Raw genomic sequence first — 20,784 nt, 5'->3', positions numbered from 1 at the left:
CCCATATGCGTGATGTTAAATGCTTTATCAACGCTTTGTCATCACAGTGGAGGGGGAGGAAAGTCCGGCCTCTGCCAAACAAATGAAAAATGTTAATGGGAAAGACACTTTCAGGAAATGAGGCGAATACATTTATTGTAATGCGCCGAGCCTGGTTGAATCAATTTGTGGGATTTGCATACCTAAAAGGCAAAAAAAATCATCACGATTCCAGTTTCTCTAATGTGAATATTTTCTGGTTTCCTGAGAGTTCAGTGATATTGAATTTAATATTTTTGGATTTTGGACTTTTGGGCTGTCAAAAGACATTACCTTGAGTTTGGGAAATTGCCTTTTTTCTAATTTAAACCATTTTCTGACATTTTATAGACCAAATACTTAAAGATATACTATGCAGGATTTTCCCTATTAAACAATCTAAAGACTTGTACGAAGCAATTCCTCTTAATCATCCATTTTGACCCACTAGAAGCGTATTTTTCAGCAGAGACTCTTCTCTCTGCCTGTATTTTCTTGTTTTGCTTGAGATGTTTATGGGCCTGTACCTCCTCAGGTGAGGTTGGGGCTGTCTAAAAACGTAGCGACCAGGTGCCAGACCATAAGCAGCAGGCACCTAAGAGACACAGCGTCAAAAAACTGCAAATATAGAGAGGCGTAAGCCAAATGACAGTGAATCTGGGATCTGGAGTGAATTATTTTTCTCTGTTGAGCATGTTTGCAGACAGTAACCAACATTTCTACATTGTATTAGTTAATTTAAAAAATAATAGGCAGATTAACCACTAATAAAAGTTACTATTAGTTGCACCCTGATATACTTTTTTATTCATATAAAGCAGTATGTTAACTAACAACCTACACTCTGATTTTCCAGGAAAAATATGCAGAGGAATAAACAGGTGGCCATGGGCCGAAAGAAATTTAACATGGACCCCAAAAAGGTAAGTGGAAGGAACCATTGCGATTCTTCAGAAATGTGATTCGTCCCCAAGGATCTAACCTGGGGCCCTGTCCCTTTTCTTAGGGGATCCAGTTCCTGATTGAGAATGACCTGCTGAAGAACACCAGCGACGACATTGCTCAATTCCTCTACAAGGGCGAGGGCCTCAACAAAACAGCCATCGGAGATTACCTCGGAGAGAGGTCAGGATGAAGATTAATCTATTGTTTTTTTTCCCCCCTCTCTATCTAACCATCTCCCACTCACACTCTCTGTTATGACTCATCAGCTCACAGCCATGTGGTTGATAAACGCATCGAATAGCGAGTGCATATTTTCCATATTGCTGTGTTTCCTCTTGGTCAGGCCCACGCCCATCCTTTCCAGCTTATTGGTCCCACATTTAGACCATCCTCTCAAGACGATGTCCGTTACTCAATAGCCTCCATCTGGCTTTGATTATCTTGCTCACTCATAAGTAACGGGATCAAGACACTCACAACTTGGGAATGCACGCATTTGAGGACAATTAAAGATTTCACTCAAGAGTTGAGACCATCCTCGTTAGCATGAACACATGATACAGGAAATAGCTATGAGTCTGATGTACAGTATGCGCTGCTGAGGGACTATAGGGCAGGCAGAGTTACAGTCAGGGTGTGGTCTGTGAGGTCAAACCAGGAAATGGAGCTCAGGCTGTTGATGGATGCTCTTAGCTTGATTGTTATCAAGTTCTGGTAGTTTTTTTGATTCTGTAAGGAGTGGCCAGAGCAGCGTGAGAGCCTTGAGACACGATTGGTCACTCGTCCACTGGGAACAGTGGTGACTGGATATGACTCGGTCAGTGAGAGCTCCGTTGAGCATTCCCATGATCCCACAGGGGAGATCATTTACTCTGAAGGGCATGAAGGTCGGGAATGATGTCATCATCCAGATTAGGTGATAAATGAAAGGGAGGTGGTGGGTGTTTTTCTTCTGTTGGGTTTGATGTAGTATGTAGCATGTCACAGATACTCTTAAGCCCAAGTGTCCACAGTCATGCCCCTGATGGGGACTACTTTTCAAATGAGGCAGTGATGGAAAGAGAAGTACAATGCAAGCATGGTTTAGCCTAAGCCTTCCTCAGGAACCACCAAGGAACCACCTACTATGCTCATTTTGATGTTTACACATGTTAAAGTAGAAACCCAGAATTTGTTTATGTGCTTCAATGTTCAAAAACAGCAGCGGATGACCATATAAAGAAATCTGTCACAAGCTGGCATCGTCTATGTTAGAAACAGAGTATTCAGAACGGTCTGAAGGGATTACTTTTACGTACATTGACCTCATCATTTAAAACTTTGGCCACGTTTAATATGAACATCCATCACTGCAGTATTACACATTTGACAGAAAATAAGGAAAAGCATCATAGGCCCCTTTTAAAATCTATTTTTATACAATAGATATGCTTGTTAGGTATAATCATCTTTTTTAGAGCTTCAACAACTAGCTAATTAATCCATTGAAAGAAAATGTATTTATTATTAACTGTTTTAATTGATTGATAATTTGAATGGGGAACTTCACCGATTATATGCATCTCAGTCTGTTTATAGTTTACCAAGTTTACCAATAAGAAATTTGTCATGTTTTGTCTCCTTTAGAGATGACTTCAATATCCAAGTCCTCCATGCCTTTGTGGAGCTTCATGAGTTCACAGACCTCAACCTGGTTCAGGCCCTAAGGTAAGACAGCATCTCCCAGAGAACTTGTATCCTCAGCTCTGCTACATACTCAGCAGGTCCTTGACTAGATTCTCACAGCTTTACCCCTCTTTTTATGTAAATCATGTGTGATACAGTTCTTTTTTTTTTGAAGTCTCCTTATTTGCAATTTGGAAAGATGCAGCTGTCAGTTTCAGTCTTGTGCCCTTAGAGAAATCATTCAGCCTTTTCACAGTGGAAGTGAGTCTGTTGCTGACTACTGAGCCGTGTCCCCTCACAGACAGTTCCTGTGGAGTTTTCGGCTACCGGGAGAAGCTCAGAAGATCGACCGCATGATGGAGGCCTTCGCCCAGCGCTACTGCCAATGCAACCCTGGCGTTTTCCAGTCCACAGGTAACGCTGTCATGCCATACACACCAGCTCTCAGTGTTGTCATGAAACACCAAGAAGCTGTGAGCACGTGTGTGCAGTGAAACAATGAATACAACAACTTCATGTTTTCTTGTGTCTTAATAGTTTATTGATTAAAGGGTGATTTTGACATTTTTCAGCCTGGACCCTCTTCCTCATGTTTTGATGCTAACTGACTGATGGAGACAAGTATTTTTGCCAGTATTGTATCCTTTTTGTTTAACCAGAAACAGCCCCAAATTCGTCATCGCCAAACCCACCACACATTTAGATAAGTAATAATTTTATCATCATAAACACACTTCTGTCAAGAGTAGACGGAAACAAAATAAAACTTACAAAAAACATCTTGGCTCTATAAATATGCTGGCTCTATACACGCTTAAATTGCTGTGAATTTACATGGAGTCTGGTGGGTTTGACAATGGCAAATTTCGGGCTTGTACTGGTTAAACAAAAAGGACCTTACTCTTTAACAAAAAGGTCTATCTCTGTTAGAATCCTTCCCATAATGTTGCCAGACACGCTAATTAATAATCTGAGCCTGTCAGTGGCAAAAACAAGCATTTTAAGTGGATGCAAATTGAATGTGCACAGTTCCCATTAGTCATGTAGACACAAAAACATGGAAAAGTAGAGTCCAGGTGCAAAGGCATTTTTGTCAGCTATGTGAATACAGTTACTCTAATTCACATTCCTCCCTCAGATTGTTAATAAGAAGTTTTAACTCTAAATTTCACAGTTTTTAAGAGACTACCAGATAAATTTTGTCTCCCTGAAGCACTTTATTTTCCATACTGCGCTGAGATTTAATGGCATGTCAGTGGAACTCATATCTAAACTGCTTTGTTTAGCAGACACAAAGTCTGCTGAGGTGAACCATGCTCTGGAAGAGTGTCTGGCTTTTGGGAAATAATGCCCATAGCAGACAGCCGCCTGCCTCTAACATGGATGCAGATGGATGTGAATAATGCATGGGACTTCTCAACAGCCTAACAGGCCAGATAAAGTGCTGCTGCGTCAGCCGTGCGCTGGCCACGTTGTCTTTTTAGCAGATGCACACACACACACATTAGAGTGCACGTCCAGAAACACACATGCATACTTAGCTGCCCACACACAACCTTTCACTCCCACCCACTCTCCACGCTAACGAAGCTTCGCCTATCTGTTCCTCTCTGTTTGACTGTGGTCCCCTAAGTGCAGTCCTTTCAGCTCAGCTAATTTACATTCATATTTAAACATTGAATTAAACACTGGCAGCAGTTTTTATGGTAAACAGCAACCTTTTGCTCATCACGCTCTCATAGTGTGATCTTGCTTGTGTGTGTGTGTGTTACAGACACCTGTTACATCCTGTCATTTGCCATCATAATGCTGAACACCAGCCTCCACAACCCGAATGTGAAGGACAAGCCGTCTGTGGAACGATTCATATCCATGAACAGAGGAATCAATGACGGAGGAGACTTACCTGAAGACCTGCTCAGGGTCAGTACGGATTTAAAACTCGCTGTTGTTTCCCTTCTTGTGAGTGATTTCTCAAACCTACTGTATTCATTGTCACTTACTGTAGAATCTGTATGAGAGCATCAAGAATGAGCCTTTCAAAATCCCAGAGGATGACGGCAACGACCTCACACACACTTTCTTCAACCCAGACAGAGAGGGCTGGCTGCTAAAACTGGGTGAGTGACACTGGATATGCATGTGCACAGTTATTTGTGCACGTAATGAATTGCCAAAATAATCCCATCAATGTACCTATGCTGATAGTTTATTTTGGATTATTGTTTTCATAGCATATAGTGATAACCAGTGTCTCCCCTGAGGTCAGGAACCTGTGTATATATGTGTGAGTGTGCTAAGGTGTGAGCATGTGCGCGTAGGTATGTACACACTCGACCCTAGACATCTGAAGACATCTCCGCCTGCTTTCATGTATTATGAATGTAGCCTTGAGATCAGAGCACCACATGTGGAGTCGTTGAATTATTTAAGACAGGGCATATTCATACACCGACATGCACGCACATGCTCAAATACTGATTTTATCGCTTGTAAATCAAGTGTATGCACATACACAAACAGACACATACTGCACATACGCCAAGTTTTTGAATTTCTATTTAAATAAGGCATTTTTATCCTGGATTTTTTGTACATTTTGGTCCTTTTAATGGAGATTTTATGTGTATATTCTGTCCCACTGCGGAAATCCTCAGCAGGCCTCGGAGTTTTTCAATGATAAAGGGTGTCTTAGTGCTTTATAACTATTTTTCCTGTCGTTATAAATTTTAACAGTGTTTCGTGACAGTTTATGGACCTTTTTGTCCTGACTTTTTGCTGGTCACAGTCACCCTACAAGCAGAAAAGCACAACCATGGACCCCTGAACTCTTCATCCTCTGTTTCCTCTGAGATCTCTCTCTGTTGTACAGATTCACAATGAATTTATTTATTTTTTATAAAAGCTTAAGTGTTCAAAGTGAAATCCTCCAATCGCTGTGAATCTTTACAACCAACTACAACAAGATAATGAGGAATTACTCTTTCTCCAATTACTCCAAATTGGCAGATTTGAGTAAAACAATCAGGGTGGAAGGTAAATTACTGGATATAACAGAAATGGACCCAAGTGGAGGCGACATTTGATGTAGTGCTTTATAGCAGCTGTGACAGTGAGTAGGACTCCTCCTTGTGGGCTGATAGAGTAACAGCAGATGTGTAAAATCAGTAACACTTACTGTGGCACCCACAATGTGTTATAAACATACTTATATTGTGTTATAATTTGCTTCTAGCACTGAATGATTATAGTTAAAGCACTCTTTAATATCTATAATGATTCTGAATAGTAATCATAACACGTATTGCTTTTTTTTGCAAGGATCATAGTCATCATTTTTATAGATAGAGTACAATATAATAATTTTATAATGCATTATAGTCACTGTTGTAATGCATCCTAATGTGATTAAAAGTTTCTATAAGTTGTCATTGTTTGTGTTACATCGGAAAAATATCATTAAATCTTTGCAAGAAGAACACAAAATATAAAATGAAATTCTTTAATGGGTCAAAACAGAAATGTAGTACTCCAATTTGACCTATGTTTTTGATGACTAACAGTTGAATGGAGAACATTTATTTTTTCACCCAAAAAAGTCACTCAATTGAGACAAATTATAGATAATCAAGTCTAGTCAGTTTATTTATTGAGCACATTTTAAAACAACAAAGGATGATCAAAGTGCTTTACAAAGAGATGAAATTAAAGAGAGGCATGATCAAATGAAAAATACAGAAACATAATAACTGAAACAGTTATACTAAACTTGTAGATGTATATAATGTGTCATTAAGACAAAAAAATCTGAGTACAGTTAAGGTAATTCCAGTTTGATCCAACTGAATGATGGACATTTATATTTTACTAATGTAATGTTTCCAAAAAACATTCCTCTAAACACCAAATTAAGTGATATTAGTATATAATAATACTTATTTAATGTAACACAATTACAATATAATGCATTATTAAAGAAAAATTATGGAATACAATCTTAATACACTATGGCCCTTGCAAAAAAGTCAGTGAGTTATAAAATATAATATGATACTTGACTATAAAAGTCATTCTAAAATGCTTCAATGATATAATGATTATTGTTATAAAACATTATGAATATTTATGAGTGCGTATAACTATAGTTATACTGTGCTATAAGCAGATATTAAGGCATTATAAGTATGTTTGTAACGCATCATAGGAAGTGTTACTGTGAAATCTGTTGACTCAGAATACATGAAGTTAAAACTCAAAGCTGTAAAGCAGTGCATCAAAGCCTCCCTGGAGCCAGATTAACAGGACTGTGGTGCAATAATTCCTTATCATTTAATTTGATTTTTTTTGTTTTCTTTTCCTCTTCGTTTGTTTGTTTGTTCCCATGATTTTGGCTGTTGTCTTTCCTCAGGAGGTATGTACACCTGCTCTTCCCAAATGCTAGTCCATCTCTCAGCTCTCGGGTGCTTTTTGGTGGTCCGCCATGCTTTTGTTCTCTTCCTCATTTTTTTATACATTCACACAGGTGTTTTTTTTTGTTTTTGTTTGTTTGTTTTTTTGTTTTGTTTTGTTTTTTTTTGTTTTTTTGTTTTTTTCATAATTTATTTGTTTGGGGGGTTTTTTGTCTGCAGATTTTTTTTATTTTTATCTTTTGTCTCTCCACTGACTCATTTGAACTTCAGATGTTTGTCTGTTCAGTCTCTCATTGAGCTGGTGGTTTGTCCACACTCTTTTATCTCTGTGGGTGGTTGCCGGGCAGTCGCCGGGTGTGTTTGCCACCCCGTGGGCTCGGCTCGGGGAGCTGATGCTTTGTGACCACTCTACTGAGCCGTTTGACCCTCTTTTCTCTGTATGCTGTGGTCGGTCACTCTCTTTGATCTCTGTTTTTTTGGAAGCTGCATTATTCCTTTTTTTCCATACAGCGAGCACAACAAAGGACTTTTGCTGAACTCTCTAAATTGATCATGAACCCATTCACCCATTGGCTCGTTGTTGTGTGCTCTCTGGTCGCATGGAAGGGGAATACTGCACCTTTTCAACGATGTGGCTCTGCTCTCCTTATCTTATGCTGTAAATGGATCTGAAGGGTAACAGCGCGGCTGCGGCCCGGTGTGGTGCTCGACCGGACTGGACCAAACCGGGGAGAGAAGCGTGGGCAGAGGAGTGTGCCAAAAGGGAGTCAGGCTTTATTCAAATGATTCATGCATGCTTAATGTACACTTCAAGTGCACATGGTTAGTAGTGCATTATTGTAATTGACGCTTCCTGTCTGTTATTTACAAAATAAGAGTCCTTGTAAGCAAAGAACCTTCAAGGTAAGAAGACAACCAGTTGCTGATTCATCCTGTTGATGAATCATTTCCAAAGAATCATAAAAATATGAACAACTAGATTAGATTTAGCAGAAAGCCTGTTCCCTCTTAACCTCTACTCGCCCAGCCTCCCACAGTCCCGTCTTGCATGGGTGCCTTCCTCCACTCAGCTCCACTCCGGCCCAGCACCGTGCACACACACCTCTGCAACAATCTGCTGGGACGTCCCGCCTCGTCCCACACATTCTTGCACAAGAGGAGGTCATCTCTCCTTCTTTGGGAGTGACGGGAACTGACCACGAAACCAATCACAACCCAATCAACTCTCGGGCCGTCAGCTGTGTGACTCTGCCATCGCGTCTGTGTTTTTCTGTTTGTCTGCTTTTTTGTTGCAACATGCTGACGAGTCGAGATGCGGCGAGGGGCTCTCCATCTCCGCCTGTCCAGTGAAGCGTGTGTTCGATGGCGTCTGTAGATTATAACAAGCATAGACTGAAGTGTTTGACCTATCATGATGTCTGTGATATGATGGGATATCATATACAGTGCTGCTGCTGTTATATGATAACACAAGCGTGTTCTACATGTCTGTATATAAACATCCTCAAAGTCTCCTCTATCCTGGTAGATGGGTTTCACAGTGCAGCTTTTTACTAACATCGGTGGTGGGATAGTCTCGTCTAGACAAGGCTTAGGTCCTTATGTCATGTTCAGAAAGAAAGCTTGCCCCCCCTAACTGGACACTGCTCCTGTATGACTGAGAAGTCACTTAACAAAACCAAAAACAGGAAATTTGTGTCTGGGATGCCTGTAGAGAAGCCGAGCATAACTCCAGGCGCTGGGCTTCCTGCCCCTCTCAGTTTGTTGGCATCCCATCCTCCCACAGCAAGAGTGCCATCTGCTACTGTGATCAGGTTTCCCCTAACAGGAAGTATGGGTGACAAAGGGGGTCAGAGGTCAGCTACAGATCAGCGAGTGCAGAGTTAACTAGAGAGAAACCAAAGAGAACTTAATCCTCAGTCGTTTCTTACTTTCCACATTCAGCCCTCATACAGTCACTGGAGTGCTTTCCACATTTATAACTGTCTCCTAGTTACTTCATTAAGTTCAGTGAGTGCAAAGTACATAGATCTGTATCCTGTGTATTGATCCTGGCTCTCCACACTCATTCCTCTGAGTCAGCAACTAAGGAAAGAGGAACAAGTGAGGGGAGACACACCAAGACACTAATGGAGACATGGAGCTTTATCCTGTGGCATCAGATTGACTCCAATTAGCCTTAATATGGCATTTATCAACTAAATGGGATTTAACTGTTGAGTGGCAAGTACATGTTATTAAAATGTAGGTGTAAAATTAGCTTCAAGTATCTACAAATGAAAGGGGGAATTAATCACTAGTTACAAAGTCAATAACCAGAGAGCTGTGCAGCTGTGGTGATGGTGAGCGCATGGTGCAGTGGTGGATCAGGATGAATAGCGGGATGTTTTGGGTAAAAGGGGTCCTGTGGAGCCGTCATCTGTCTGTCTGCCCATACATCTGTCTGCCTGTCTGCTGCTCGACCTGGTGCTTCGGTGCTCGTCTCTCTCCCGTCTCTCTCTCTTGAGCCTCTCTGACGCTGGCTGTTTGCTTCACAGGAGGACGAGTTAAGACCTGGAAGAGGAGGTGGTTCATCCTCACAGACAACTGTCTGTACTACTTTGAGTACACCACAGTGAGTACAGCTCAGTTTCTCAGTCGCAGTAAAGAAGCTGCTCGCTCTGTTCCTGTCATTCCCTGCATGCAGCGCTCTGTCACTCACGTATCTTACATTTGTCCAGGACAAGGAGCCCAGAGGAATCATCCCCCTGGAGAACCTCAGCATCAAGGAGGTGGAGGATAAGAAGCCTGTAAGTACAGCTCCCTCTGCTGGTTCATTCTTGTAACTACACACAGTTAAGACTCATACTTTACTACAATCCATTTTTGAAATGGGCAGCGAAGGAGGACTGTCTTCAGTGCTGCCCATTTATAAACTACTACTACTGGGGTTTAATATTTTAGCTAAATTTCCACAGCCGGAATTATTTGATTTATTAAATAAACAAAAATAGACTTTTTATGGACAATTATATGCTTGATAGGGAATAGCATACAACCGCTTTAACAGTTATGTCTGGAGGTGAACAGAAGGCCATAAAGAGGGATTTCTAAATCTAGGCAGGCACAAGTGATGCACGAGCTGGCCCATAACCCATGAGTTGAGCGGTTCAGGTAAGCTTGTTGAAAAGTATGACTGGTTTCAAGCAGATGGGTCATGAAGTGAATATGATATAAGGCCTTAAAAAGTCTTAAATTGTCTTAAATTCAGATTTGATGGTTCGTAAATATCAGATCAGATTACCACGAACATTTCTCCAGCCCGACAGACCCAGCGACTGTTTACAATCATTGGACAGACCGAAGACTTGCAATAATAAACAGCATTAATGACAGCAGAGAGATTCTTTTTTACAAAAAACATTGAACCCAATTGTTGTATTTCTATTGCAGGTTTGGTCTTAAATTTCATATAAGGAGGTATTAAAAAGGTCTTAAAAAGTCTTAAATTTAACTTGGTTATATCTGTAGACACCCTGGAAACATTTTTGCAACAGTCCACCTTCCACCTTCTCTTCTTCTCTCTCTGTCCCCCTATCTGAATCTCTCAAACATACACAGTAAGCAGCTTCATCATCAGAGCTGCTGCACTCAGGGTTTCAATTATTTAGTTTTTGACTAGAAAAAAATCCGGTTAAGTCCGACATACTTAAATCTCTCCAGTCATAATGTCCAGTAAAAATATTTCCCTGTGAGAAAACATGGTGTCCTATCAACAAGGTTCTATGGCCACACTGAATCTGTTAAATATGCACCTCTGTTACGTCATGTACACAAACCACTGTGCGCTTAAGATGATACTTGAGACATAACCGCTTAAAGAATAGGTGTCGTGGTGCCTCCATTTGTACTTTTTAAACAGAAAATACACGTTTTATATTCTGATATTTACTCGAAATGACAAACTAGCCAACAGCGAGTAAGTTGTTAGCAATTTTTAGCTTTGGTTTTTCAAGTTTGTCAGGTTCATCTCATTGATTAACGCATATGTTTGTGGGTTGGACGGGGTAGTTTGCGCATCACCACTATACACATTTGGAACTCTCAGTACTTGTGCTAATAGTGCGTAGACAGTAAAAGTAAAAGACAGTTATTTTTACATCCTTATACTTACCTATAAATTTTAACCTCCATCCACTTTGCTTCTGCAGAACTGCTTTGAGCTTTTCATTCCCGACAACAAGGACCAGGTGATAAAAGCGTGCAAGACAGAGGCTGACGGACGTGTTGTGGAGGGTAACCACACCTTCTACCGCATCTCTGCCCCCACTGCTGAGGAAAAAGATGAATGGATGAACAGCATCAAGTAAATACTTTTTTTTACCCCCACCTCTAGAAGTCAAAGTATGGTGCATGCTTACATATAAGGCTCATTGCTGTAGGTCAGGGTTTTTCAAGGTCACTTCTATTATTTGTCTTTGTCTTGGTTCCATTTTGGGGGATAATTGTGCTTTAAGTTTTGAGACTGCGGGTCTCATAATTTGGGGGACATCAACGGGAAGTATAATGTTGCCATGAAGTCAGGGAGTTAGCTGTGACTACAACTCAAGCCTCAAATTTTAAAGCCTATATCTGTGCAAATTTTAGCAAATTGGCACCATTAAAAGTCGGCTAATTAGCTGCTAGCACATCTTGTTTGCACCCAGTAAACCCATGACTGTACAAATTATTCTGAGAAGTTCTGGAGGCAAGGAGGGCATTTTATCCTGTTTTTTTTTTTTTTTTGCAATGCTTATCTGAGATAATGATATCAGAAAGTATAATTCATACTGAATCTAAAAGTCTGTATCTTCAAATTTGAGTGAATTATGACTCAGAGAAGGAGTAGGACTGCCTCCTGAACTTGCCTGCACGACTCACTGTTTAAAACTCACTGGTTTTTTTTTTCAGTTGGAGCAGATTGGATTAGACCACACTGTCACAAGTTGTTTCTGCACAGTGTTGAAGATTTTACATTTAGAGCATAAAGAGAAAAATAGGAGATAAATGATGTTATTTTTACAGTTCCAATTTACCATAGTCACACATATCTACGTAAATTCTACGAATTTTTAAAATAAAAGCTGACATAATGAGCATTAATTAAGTTGAAATGTATATTATCTGACATTACAGCGCTGTATAAGTGCAGCAATTTGCAATATTCTGCCATTATGCGTCTCTCACTGACATTTTCCTCTGCGTCTGTGCCCACAGAGCTGCCATCAGCAGGGACCCCTTTTACGAGATGCTGGCAGCCAGGAAGAAGAAGGTGTCGTCTATGAAGAGGCACTAGAGCAGCCCAGCGTTCCAGATGTTGCACTTGACAGAGTAGGGGGGGGGGTCTGGGTATCTGCTCACCCTGTGTGGGTCGGTGCAGAGGCTTCCTCAGACCTCGGCCGTGGGGGATTTCTCTAGGATACATACTAGCTCTGGCTTTGGGACTCTACAGGCCAGAAAAACAGGAAGCATGCTGGGGTTTCTAGATAAGAGTCAGGGCCAAAGTGTCCTCTAACCTCCTGTCTCTCTTTCTCTCTCAGCTTTGTGTGTGCTCTCTGTCTATGAGGCCAAAAGGAAATCTTGCTGTGACGCAGCAAAATCCCCTTTGAAGATGCTTTAAAACAAACACAATGCCCATATACATCGCACACAAACACAACATGCATACACTCATGCAGTCCCTCGTAGCACACATCATTTAAAACTCAGCAGGTCTGACCAAGTGTGGCGCTCCAACCAAAATATTCCTTGCTTTCCGAAAGAAAAGTTTCTGATGTGCTTTAATATGTTAGGGTAATATGTGTCTATTTTTACAGCTTTAAATGTTGATTCCTCTTGCGTCTGTTTTGTTTGCTTTTGTACAAAACATAAAAAAAGGTCTTGCAACTGAATCTGCAGTGGGGGCGGGGTGTGGGAAGGAGGGAGGGTATAATTTGCCAACTGGTATTGATTTTGTAGGAAAACGAAAAAGAAAACAAAAACTTCTGTTTCAAAAAAAAAGTTGCCACTCAGGAGATTGTTACGATGTTCTGAAACTTTTCCATGTCCGTGTTGACATGGATCCTGTTCGCCACATGACAGCCATGTGAGGAATGAAAGCCTCATCTGTGTCCCAGACTGAACTCTCTTTTTTTTTTTTCGTAAATGTGAAGCTGCAGTGTGGGGACGTACTGCTGCAGGTGAGGGTGTCTGCATGTCTGGCTCTCGCTGTTCATTTCCTGCAGGTCCTGGAGATGCATCCAGGGGATTAGCGTCTTTTAAAAGGGACGAGTGTTGATCACCCTGGGCTTCTCTTAAGGTCTTTAGTCGTCTGGAAATTAGAGCTGGTGGCCCCTTTTTTATTTTCTCTTCCTACACATTTTTTTCTCATCTGTCTCAAACACAAGACCACCTTCTATTACTTAATTTCATGGTTAGGAAAGATGTTTTACTGCTGCACAGTGCCTGGTGCTCTAGATGAAATGTGATGAGAAAAGCTGCTGGTTAGCGACAGTAATTCACAGTTTTCTTCTCCCAGTTGAACAACAGTTAATCTTTTCCTGCCTTCATTGTGCTTTTTCTTTGTACCTATTAAATGGTAAAACAAATCACTCGTTATTTTCAGCCGTCAGCCCGACCTCATTGATCCTTGTACAATACTGTGTGCTTCAGGTTATATATAAGACATGATATATGACCTATTGTTGTAGAGGCTTCAAAGCGGCACAAATAAACGTGCAGTTCTTTGAAGCTATTTCTGGAAAAGAATGGGTCATCCCCCGTCTCAGGATCCAAAGTGTGATGTGAAACAATACAAAACTACTTGTTGTGTGAGGAATGTACTGCGGCGAACCAAACGATGAAGGTCAGGGTGGCTAATTGGTCAGGCCAAGGCAGTGACACATCATTTTTGTCAAACTGCGTCGAGGTACCAAACGCAGTCGCGAGTCGTGCATCAAGTGGTTGTCTTTTCTACTCTCCAGTCGTCTGTGCCTGCTGGTCATTATCTTCACCCCCTGCCTGTTCTGTTTCCTGGTTCTCTTCCTCTCTCTCTCTCTCTGCTCCTCTCTGCGCTCTGATCCTAGAGGAATAAGGAAAAAAAAGCAAAACAATCATAATTCTAGACAGTATTGGTTTATTTATCAAAGTTGTACATACTTAAATGTATAGTGGGTATTTTGTCTTCATTTGTCTATTAGTTGTGCCATTTTTCTTTTGGTATTCCGTTCAATAATGTTTGATTTGAGGTTTGTATCATTGCCATTTAATCAAGCTGAAATAAAGACAGATTTGTCACATCGCTGGCTGTGAACGTCTTTTACACAACTACATCACATCAGCTCACAGTGCAGTAGTAAAGTGCTTCCAGCAGGTGGCAGTATGTGATAACTGTTGAAGCATTGTGCTGCAGCACCTCAGGAAATCTAACATGGGTTTTTATGATGCTCATTAATTACAGCTGAGTTACAGATATCCCAAATCAATCAATTTAAATTACGGGGCATGTGAGGCCAACTCACTGTATGTCCATTAATACTGAACACTACGTCCACTTGAGGGCAGCCTTGAAATTAAACAATCCCATCTCTGTTCTGACTCTAACTGCCAAAGTTTGTACTTCTTCACCCACATTTACCCTTTATAAAAACTCTCCTGTTACTGTTTAAATCCAGACGTTATTTACAGCTTCGTAACATTTCATATCTTTTCACAAGCTCGCCTTTAAAGTATTTATGGCACAAATGTCGGGGCAGCAGGGAAAGGTCGATATTTACAAGTGAATATGTATCATATTAAATGATGCCTGGAAAAGCAATCAATAGAAATGACTTTTTCTCAATGGAACGGGCGTGCAGGAAACTGACTGAAATACAAATGCACATGCATCTTTGGGTTTCTGTTGGTGTCTACTGACCAACTCTGACATGACAGGTTATATTAAATTAAAAAAATATATATATCTTAAAGGGACAGTTCACCCCAAAATCAAAAATACATATTTTTCCTCCTGGTTTTGCTTTATATCAATCTTCTTTTTCTTTTTTTTTTTTTGAGTTGCAGAGTGTATGAGATGTCAGCTGCAGGGATGTCTGCCTTCTCTGGAATTTAATGGAACTAGATGGCCTTTGACTTGTGGTGCTCAAAGTGCCAAAAACACATCTGAAATACTCAACAGCAATGTCTCTTTCCAGAAGTCATAACCGGGTTACTCAAGATAATCCACAGACCTTGTTGTGAGCAGTTTCACGCAGGAACTATTTTCTCTCTACCGAACTACACTCACGAACTGTGTCACTGCACAGAAGGAAGCGTGCATCTACTCATGGACGAGACTCGTGCTTGTGACATTACTAGATTTAAATATTAATGGCTCAGTGAAACTGTTTAATTCCCTCATCCGTCAGTGGGGTGGATTGTGGGAGACCAGCGCAGTGATACGGTTGGTGGGTATAGTTTGGAAGGGAAAAAAAATAGTTCTGGGTTTAATTTTTGAGTTTTACAAATGTATTTTTTGGCACTTTGAGCACCACAAGCTGAGTGCCATCTAGTTCCATTATATTAAAGAGAAAGCAGACATCTCTACAGCCGATATCTCCAACACTTGACAACCAAGCAAACTAGATTGATAAATAGCACTACTGGCAAGAGGAAAAATATGTATGTTTGGGGGGTAAACTGTCCCTTTAATCTCACCTTGTTTGAAAGTTGTGCCCTGACTGTCATCCTGCAGTGCCATGGTGAAGAGTAAAGACCTCAGTGAGACACAAAAACATTTTTCAACATCACAATCTGTATGAGGCTGCAGCAGTCAAAAAGTCTTGCTTGTCAAAACTTCTGAAAGTGCAGCCCTGATGATTTCATTCCTACATTTCACTTTATATTTTCTACGAAATGCTGAGCAGTGTGCACAGTGCTTCTCAGCATCTTAAATGTGTAGCAGAGAGACAGAGGGGAGTGCCACTGCAAAAGCACTTTATAGGAACACAAATCAGCCTCAGTCCCAGTTTAACATTTACAGTAAATGCTAAATTGCTCTGACACGCACAGTGTAGCTGTAGAGCTGCAGAGGCCTGTGGGTAATGTGGAGCAGGTAGTAAGCACAGTGATAAACTACTACAGCTCTGTCTTGTGAATACTGGAGTTTACTCAAGTTGAGACGTGTTTATCTGCGCCGAGAGAACTGCTTTCAAAAACCCATTTATCTGTGATTAGATTGAAAGATTAAAATATGTTTCCCCCCCAGCAAAACCAAATTATGCCCTGAATTCAAATCTAAATGAACGGTTGCTTATTTGTGTATTTTCCTCAGGGCTGTAGCCTGCAGTGTTCTGGCTGAATATGGGTACAAATTATGAAAGAATTTGTTCCAGATGTGCATTGAAAAGACATAATAGCAAGGCGTTTGCAAAACAAGATTCCTGCTGTGCAACTGTGCGTTGTGATATTAAATGAATAGAGTAACAGTGGAGGGGAAATTGCCCGTGCTCATTTTTGCATAACTGCAGTAAAACAATATTTTTGCATTCTGCTGTAAATCAGGATGATAATGACGTTTTTGAGAATTACAGTGTGGGGCCAAGGAGGTGACCGTGACTGATGGGAAATGAGAGGCACGTTGCCACTGCGAGGAAAAAAAAAAAACTGAAAAAATGTGTGGTGGTGGTGAGGCAGCTACAGCAGCAGCAGCAGCAGCAGGGAAGTCTTTGTTTTTCACCATCTGCACTGTTCTTCACTTCTCGTATTTCTCACTGCAGCGCGGATACGCAGGCACATGAAAAGACAGTGTGTGCTTTTTTTTCTTTTGTGTGTGAGGTTGAGGTTTTTGCGTGCGTGAGAAGGGGAACGTGATACACTGTACAGTTGGACAGGGAGGTTTCATCAGTCCCTACCCTGAATGAGTTAAGCGGGAACAATAGGGAGGAGGGTGCACGTACTGAACAGAAAGGAGATCCTTTGGAACAAACTGTACTCAGAGGGTTGTGTCAAGGTCAAATATTCTTTTAACAACACAATATAAAATGGCAGTGCAGCCTACCTGACCTCACTGCACCGAAACACCGCAGACCACACTACTCAGTCATGCTGTCATGTCAGGCCTGCTTGGTGAATTCACTTCTGTGTGGTTATGCTGATGAAGGGGGGGAAAGGCCTGGGCCTGCAGCAGCTCTCATAGGCCAGGCGGCGGGATCCTCCGTCTCCTCCAGTAAGTGGAGACATGTGAGACCAGTCAGGCTCCAATTAGGCCCAGACTGTTTCCCAGAAGCGCTGGAGGCCTCCCCCTGCCTCTCAGCCCACCGCAGTGGGAGAAGGGTGCACCCCACGGTGTCCGGACCTGACCTTAGCTGGCATTAGGAGGGCCTTTTCTCGTACGGGGCTCACGCAGACAAAGAATGTTACACACAGACAGGCGTGTGTGCACACAAACACTGTCACGCAAGCGTAAATGCAACACAGCCATGGTGTTTGCAAACCATTTCACAGCTGCAGAAAATTTACTTCAACAGGTTTCTTGGTTTTTTAGCTTTGCATACAATTACAAAGTTAATTTAAGAAGAGAGGCGCTTTGAAGTCGATATGTTAAGGTTAAAAGTTGTCAGTCATGGGAGCCATTGTTGTTCTTACGCTGTCAAGGGCGATTCAGAAAACAGCATCCCTTCAAATCTCCCTTAACACTCCTGTCATGTTTATACAAATACAGCACACAGACAGACTGGTGCCAAGTGCAGCTTATGCGCAAAAATCCTTTAAGATGTTATATATCTCAGTGTTTTAGGTGCATGTGCACTGCAGGTCCTGTGTTGACAGACACATTGTTGTTTTACTGGAAGAATAAATCCTGCTCAAATCACCTCAGGAATCTCCTGCTCTGCTGAGGGACACTGCATTCATCCTCGGGGCAGGATTTCTGAGAAAGGGAGTTAAAAAAACAACCACACCAAAGTCTCACCCTCCCCTCCCTCCCCCGCTTCCACTATCTCTGTCTGCTTATATCGCTCTCTTTCTCGCGCTCTCAGCTTCACACACACATTCGTATAACCATGCAAACACCATATTTACAGTATATCGCTGCATCTCAGCCAGCTGAGAGTGAGGTTATAGCACTGATAATGTGAAAAGCAGTAAAACATTGGCCTGCCTTCAGAGTAGAATACCGCAGGGACGTGGAATATATCATTTACTGATTTGGTTTTTTAAAGTATTTTCCCATAAATGTGCAGTTTTGTAAGTTTGCATACAAGATTTTGCAAAACATCTAATTAAAACTAGCTGGGGCAGACCAGGAAATGAAGATCTATGGCCTCTGTTGAGTTTTTATCTTAAATTACGCAACTGAATCTTTCCTCTAAGCATTGAAATGGTGAAAAACTGGGCAACTGAAACTTGAGGCCTATCCTAATCTCTCTTCATATCAAACGCAGTTGTCTTAAAGCTCTCACTTTGCCTAAGGAGCTGCCCCTAGGTGACATGGTGACCTAGATTCCAGTGTTAAGTGTGCTCTCATTTATGACCTAGCTGTAAACAGTCATGTGCGGCGAATGAAAAGTACTGGAAATGATTTAACAGATAGACAGTATTGGATTACGACTGAGAAGTGACGCAGCCACTTTAAATTCAAATCTAAGCATTTGCTCCTGGATTAAATTTGACCGTACAGAATCGAGTTGAGAGATGGACGCCGTCTGAGCGCCACATCAATTAGATTTACTGGAAAAGAAGAACTTTTTTTCATGCGTGTAATATTTTTGGTAGTGAACTTGCTGATGCAGGGCTGCAGAATAACTGTGTGAACAAGACAGAAGGTTGTTTGTCCCAGCGGGAAAATGGTATTGTGGGATTTTTTTTCCTGCACATTCATTGAACTGTGGGTGGCTCTCATTCTGGGAAACTCAAGGTTTTTTTTCAATGCGGTGCGAAAAGAAGCACATTCTTCTGCTGTGGGATGTTTTTATGATTTATCTCGTGTCTTAATGTAGCATCCTGTATATTATCTCGTGTTGATTGCAGCATATTGTGGAGCTTAATGATAACAGGCACTGCACAAATCTCAGATGAGAACTACCAGGGCAGATAAGCGGATATGTAAGCTGGAGCGATTTCTGGAACAGGCAGATCGTTTGTTTACATGCAGGTCGAAAGTTGGGACAGACTGTACCCTCCTTCCAAGATTTCTAGTAAAAGAGGGAAAAAGAGGCCATGGTTTGGAGCGGCTCCAGAAGAATTTCCTTTCTGCAGGGAGTGCCCAGCTAGAAGGGGACAAAAGGAAATGCCATGAGAAGAGAGAGCGAGAGAGAGGCCTGCAGGGCTCCTTTCTGATATCTGCTCCTGGACCTGCTCACGGCAGCATTTGGTGGTCAGAGTCAAAGCAAAAAGTCCCATTGATCTCCTCAATACATGAGAGCTGTGGACTCTAGTCACAAATCCTATGAATGTGGACCGGACAAAATCGAAACAGACTTGGATTTCAACCTGGATTTTACACCAATGACTCATGGCTTCGCCTTTTGCCTTGAAAATACTTGATACTTCCCCTGGGTCCAAAGATTAAAAAGAATTAATTCTCCTTAATTCTCCGAATCAACTAACACCAACGCTGTTCATTCCCCAGATGATCCACATTACGTCACTGAGCAGCGGTTGGAAATAACGCTACATAAGATAAAAAGTCTACGTGATGGATGGTCAACAAAACAATGAATAACAGTATGCAAAACGTGTGGGTGGGAAATTGCAGACGGAGATGCAGCAGCTGTCAACTTTGTCTGACATTTGAAGATACAAAGAGAAGAGAACACGAGGCTAATATTGATATAGTTTGCATGCTAATGCTAATTAGCAAACGTCAGCTTATAAACGTTTTTAAAGTTGTTGTAATAAACGGCAATTAAAAAAAAACCATTAATGTTTTTTGTAAATTAAATATATTAGTCCTTGTTAAGGACTTGCAAAACAAAGACTTGGTCCCACCTCTGCAATACATATCTTATTGTTTAGCAAAGGCTGCGGAGACAGGAGCTCCCTGTGTTCGGCCTCTCTGGGACACTGAGTTGCTGTTCGCAGAGGTCACAAACCTCAATGTGTAGGAGTTGCACAATCTGCAATGCAAAATGCTGAAACAAACACAATGAAGCTGTAAAATAAGAAGAAATACACACATTTATGTAGGCTACTGACCGATAATGCAGCTGCATTTTATTAGAAGCTATGTCAAACTAGGGAACACACTCATTCGTGGTGACTGAGAAGATGAAAGAGCGCTCTTGTAGCTCACTCCACACAGAAACACACCTGCACCTGTAACAATGGGCTTGATTCAACACTCCCAATGGCTCGCAGTCGGTTTATAGTCCCTCTGATATGACTTCATTGCTTCTGCCATGGAGACATTTCGTGCAAGGTCATCGAAGGCCCTGACATACACACATGTGGAACCATTTACCGACTGAGGGAATAGCTAGGATCAAAGCTTTCCTCTGGATGACTGATGCATCCTGGGTAGTATCCTCAAACATCTGTGACTGAGTCAAGCCCCTTTAGACAATGCCGAGTATGAAGGAAGACTTATTGTTGACAGATAAGTTGCAATCAAGATCTGGCTCCTCTAGGATTACAGGACATCTTCCAGGTAAATCCCCCCTGATACTCCGAAACATCCCTGTCCTCTGCCTGGCACATATCACAGGCCGCTATCAGCACTCTTATCTGGACAGCAACCACAAAACCGGTGTGCAAACATTGCACATACACACTG

At 41.5% G+C, this 20,784-nt stretch overlaps 1 protein-coding gene across 4 annotated transcripts in view; it reads left to right on the top strand.

Annotated features, from left to right (window-relative positions):
- The window catches only part of cyth1a (cytohesin 1a), a 50,970-nt gene extending 38,149 nt beyond the window's left edge, over nucleotides 1-12,821 (top strand). For 2 of the 4 annotated variants that reach the window (XM_033644492.2, XM_033644493.2), the window contains exons 4-13: nucleotides 875-941; nucleotides 1,025-1,143; nucleotides 2,590-2,670; nucleotides 2,930-3,042; nucleotides 4,403-4,551; nucleotides 4,637-4,749; nucleotides 9,573-9,651; nucleotides 9,758-9,826; nucleotides 11,228-11,382; nucleotides 12,273-12,821. In XM_033644492.2, the coding sequence (XP_033500383.1) occupies nucleotides 875-941; nucleotides 1,025-1,143; nucleotides 2,590-2,670; nucleotides 2,930-3,042; nucleotides 4,403-4,551; nucleotides 4,637-4,749; nucleotides 9,573-9,651; nucleotides 9,758-9,826; nucleotides 11,228-11,382; nucleotides 12,273-12,351 (1,024 nt within the window). In that variant the 3' untranslated portion in view covers nucleotides 12,352-12,821. The remainder of the gene's footprint in view (nucleotides 1-874; nucleotides 942-1,024; nucleotides 1,144-2,589; nucleotides 2,671-2,929; nucleotides 3,043-4,402; nucleotides 4,552-4,636; nucleotides 4,750-9,572; nucleotides 9,652-9,757; nucleotides 9,827-11,227; nucleotides 11,383-12,272) is intronic. The other 2 variants (XM_033644490.2, XM_078161673.1) reach the window with 1 other exon arrangement.
- Nucleotides 12,822-20,784: the final 7,963 nt, after the last annotated feature.

The sequence above is a fragment of the Epinephelus lanceolatus genome, chromosome 18 (assembly GCF_041903045.1).
Source record: "Epinephelus lanceolatus isolate andai-2023 chromosome 18, ASM4190304v1, whole genome shotgun sequence".
Taxonomy (NCBI): domain Eukaryota; kingdom Metazoa; phylum Chordata; class Actinopteri; order Perciformes; family Serranidae; genus Epinephelus; species Epinephelus lanceolatus.
This window is presented reverse-complemented; position numbering and strand designations above follow the sequence as displayed.